The sequence below is a fragment of the Cicer arietinum genome, chromosome 5 (genome assembly GCF_000331145.2).
Source record: "Cicer arietinum cultivar CDC Frontier isolate Library 1 chromosome 5, Cicar.CDCFrontier_v2.0, whole genome shotgun sequence".
Lineage (NCBI taxonomy): Eukaryota > Viridiplantae > Streptophyta > Magnoliopsida > Fabales > Fabaceae > Cicer > Cicer arietinum.
This window is the reverse complement of record NC_021164.2, coordinates 33480440-33484263: the sequence shown is the minus strand read 5'-3', so window position 1 is coordinate 33484263 and position 3824 is coordinate 33480440. Positions and strand designations below refer to the sequence as shown.

At 40.7% G+C, this 3824-nt stretch overlaps 1 protein-coding gene across 1 annotated transcript in view; it reads right to left on the bottom strand.

The window, feature by feature from the left end:
- Positions 1–1634, bottom strand: part of LOC101491528 (uncharacterized) — a 7314-nt gene extending 5680 nt beyond the window's left edge. The window contains 2 exon segments of the mRNA XM_073368693.1: positions 78–722; positions 725–1634. Coding sequence (XP_073224794.1) covers positions 78–722; positions 725–1634 — 1555 coding nt within the window.
- Positions 1635–3824: the final 2190 nt, after the last annotated feature.

Genomic DNA, 3824 nt, shown 5'->3' with positions numbered 1-3824 from the left:
TCCCATCGGGGCCTTAATTTTCTCGACCTCCTTTATTAATTGGTGATTTTCTTCGATTGCATTCACTATTGGCCCACCATGGACTGGTAGAGGATTATTCTTTACGCTAGGCTTGTTTTCTTTAAAATTCAACCATCCAGCCTTAAGCAAATCGCGCACCTTAAATTTTAAAGCTAAGCAGTTTTCAGTAGAGTGTCCTACAGCCCCAGAGTGGTAATCACACACGGCATTCGAGTCATATCCTTTTGGGTAGGGTGGTTCTATAGTTTTCCCGGGACATAGTGCAACCATAGAATTGCTAACCAGATGCGGTAATAACTCATAGGTTATAGGGATTGGGTCGAAATGTACGAACTTCCTCCCACGATAGTTTTTCCCTTGTCTTTCATATGAATCTTGATTCCCTTGTAAGTGTTGACTTAGAGTACCTGAGATTTGTGAAGTTGCAGCAGCGTAAGGGCGACGCACAAAAGAAGGATTAGCTGGGTTTGACGCCACAAAATGGCTTTCTTCCTCCTTTTTCTTATTCGCACCTGCGGGCAACTTTTTTGTGTTATTTAATCCGGTATAGCCAGAAGCAATCTTTCCGCTTTTCAATCCCATTTCTACTCTTTCACCTATGATGACGAGATCTGAAAAATTTGATGAAACGCTTCCTATCATTTTGTCATAAAACGGAGGTTGAAGAGTGTTTATGAACATGGTCACCATTTCTTTTTCAGATAGGGGGGTTCAACCTGGGAAGCTAGTTCTCTCCATCGTTGGGCATATTCCTTGAATGTTTCATTGCCTCGTTTTGTCATATTTTGCAGCTGGATTCTATCAGGAGCCATGTCGAGATTATATTTGTATTGTTTCAAAAAGGCATCCACCAAATCTTTCCAAGAGCTGATATGAGCTCGCTCAAGGTGCATATACCAACTCAGGGAAGCTCCTGTCAAACTGTCTTGAAAGAAGTGGATTAGCAGTTTTTCGTCATGGGCGCAAAAACCCATTTTTCGACAATACATAATAAGATGGTTCTTGGGGCATGTAGTTCCCTTGTATTTGTCGAATTCAGGCAATTTGAATTTCGGAGGTATTATAACATCAGAAACAAGGCATAGGTCTGAAGCATCAAATCCATAATTGTTTCCCCCTTCGACAACTCTCAAGCGTTCTTCCAAGGCTTGCCATTTTTCTTGGGATTGATTGCTCTCGAGCGGTCGAGATTCATGGTGTATGTTTAACATCACCGGCTTAGCTTCGGTAGATTTTCCTTGCGATGAAGAGCCAGGAAAGCCCGAAGTAAGGGGTGAAGGTTGCACTTGAGGGAACTCGCCAGTACCATGTTGTGGATTTGTAGCCACGACCAGTGTATTGTTGTTGGGGAGATGAGTGTCTATGGGTGGGGTATAACCTGGAGGAAGACCATAAGGTGGAAATTGTTGTGCCTTCCCTTCTTGATAATTGGTGAAAAGGTGTGGAACGACGCCCGTTGGGTGAACAAGAGTGTTTTGGGGCACCTCCTCATCTACCAAAGGATTCCCATCATTTCTATTTCCGAGTGCTTGTAAAATCTCCAAGATCTTGGTCATTTGCCCCTTGAGCTGGTTCACATCTTCTCTTATTTCTGTTTGCTCTAGCTCATCCATGATTTTTGACTGGGATCGTGTCCGATAACGGTGTCGTAACACCAAATTTTTTGTTTGTTGTGTTATTTTTTCTGTGAAAGAATATGGCATGAGTATGCAATGTGATGTATGAAAATGTAATTATGCATGAATGTTAAAGACATATGTATTGCTTGTTTGTGAATATCTTAACCAATAAAGACAGGGCCATGGGATCAAAAGTGGGGCCAAATTTAATTTATTGAGAGAAAGTAAGATACAAGTTTTGCCACAAAACGAAAGTAGAAATCTAAACACGAAATTTGAAAATTTAATGAGCCATCAATTTTTTCATTTGCTCGATTAAACTTTTACAATGTTCAATAAAAATGGAGATCTCTTGAGGAGTAGAGAGAGGATTAGCCATCCCGTCAGCAGCTCTTAATAATGGTGGAATTTCTCCGATAGCAGAGTTGGTCAAATAAACTAGTTTGGAGAAACGATCCATCCAAAACATTCCTTCTTGAACAAGTCTCTCGATAGTGTCTTTTTGTGTATACATCTCGTCTTCTTTTCTTGCAAGTTCAACTCGGTATGCTTCGATGATCTCTTCTTGGCATTGCCTTTCTATCATGATCTTGTTTTCACATTCCGCTCTTACCCTCTCTATTTGTTGCTTCAGATTTGCTTCTTGCCGACGGATGATTTCATGCTTTTCCCCAGATTTCTTTAGCAACTCTTTAAGCCTAAGACCTTCAATCACTGCATCATCCCTTTCTTGACGTCTGAGTCTTAACTCTTCATTCGCACCCCGCAAACAGATTCGAGTTCTCTCCTTGCTTTCTTCTTCCTCTCTTGCTCTTTTTTGTACTTTCTCAAGGATAAGGGATTGTTGGGTATTCTTATACTCCATATCTCTATAAGCCTGGTGAGCCATCTCCAATTCTTTTTGTAATTTTTCAATTTCTTGTCCTTTGAGAGCTAAGTCGGCCTCTAAATCTTCAGTGCTAAAAAAAGATTCTGTTGTTACTACCTCGGGAGTAATGATGGTGCTGTGAAAAGGCAACTTGACCTCTAATGCCCTCCTTTTCACCCAATTATGATATTCCTCTCCTATACCACAACTTCTAGGCCCTAATTCTTGTCCTCTTCTAACAACATCTTCCCAAGACTTACGTATTCTTCTCAACAAGCTAGCATCATAACCATCTCGTCCATGAATAACAAAAGATTTTGTTACATCCATTATTGGGGGTTTTGTCATAGGATAACCCAATTGTCTCAATGCAACATAGGGACTATAATTTATACACCCTTTAGTTCCCATGAGGGGAACATCTACGAAAACACCGCATCTACAAATCACTTCATTTATATCTTGACTCCGGGAGTACCATTGAATCGTTCTTTCGTTGAGATTTGCTAGAACGTTGGCCCATTCCTTTTTGCTCTTAGTTTTTAATTGATGCATGTCTTGAAAAATATGTTTGACAAACCAAAAATAGAGTATTGGCGAGCAACAATGGATTAGCCCCCCCTCTTTCTCATGACGGAAGTCGAGCGTGCAGTAAACGTCAGCCAAAACTGCCGGTACTGGATTCTCCCCTCTATGCTTGTAAGCCAAAAAGACGTATATCGCCATGAAATCCACAAAATCCTTAATAGTTGGAAATAAAACAATTCCATATATAATTAAGGCAAGCACATCCATGAAACCTCACAATTTCAGCAATGTAGATCTCCGTTAGCTGATCTACCTTATAGGTGGTCCTTACCGGTAAAAAGTGAGCAGATTTAGTCAGTCGGTCCACTATCACCCATATAGAATCATTCTTCCTCCTTGTCTTTGGTAATCCGGTTATAAAATCCATGGAAATGCTGTCCCACTTCCATTCAGGTATATCTAAAGGTTGCAACATTCCAGCAGGTCGCTGATGTTCCACCTTCGCTTTCTGACAAGTTAGACAAGTGGATACATATTCCGCCACATGTTTCTTCATTCCTGGCCACCAATAATTCTGCCTCAAATCCTGATACATCTTTGTTGCCCCAGGATGAATACTCAGCTTACTCTTATGCGCCTCTTCTAAAATCGTTTTCCGCATATCTGTAATTTCTGGTACACAAATCCTACCATTACACCGCAAAACATTATCAGCCCCAATCTTGAACTCAGTCGTCTTCCCTTGTACTATTAGATTCCTCTTCTCTTGAATTAAGACGTCATCCTGA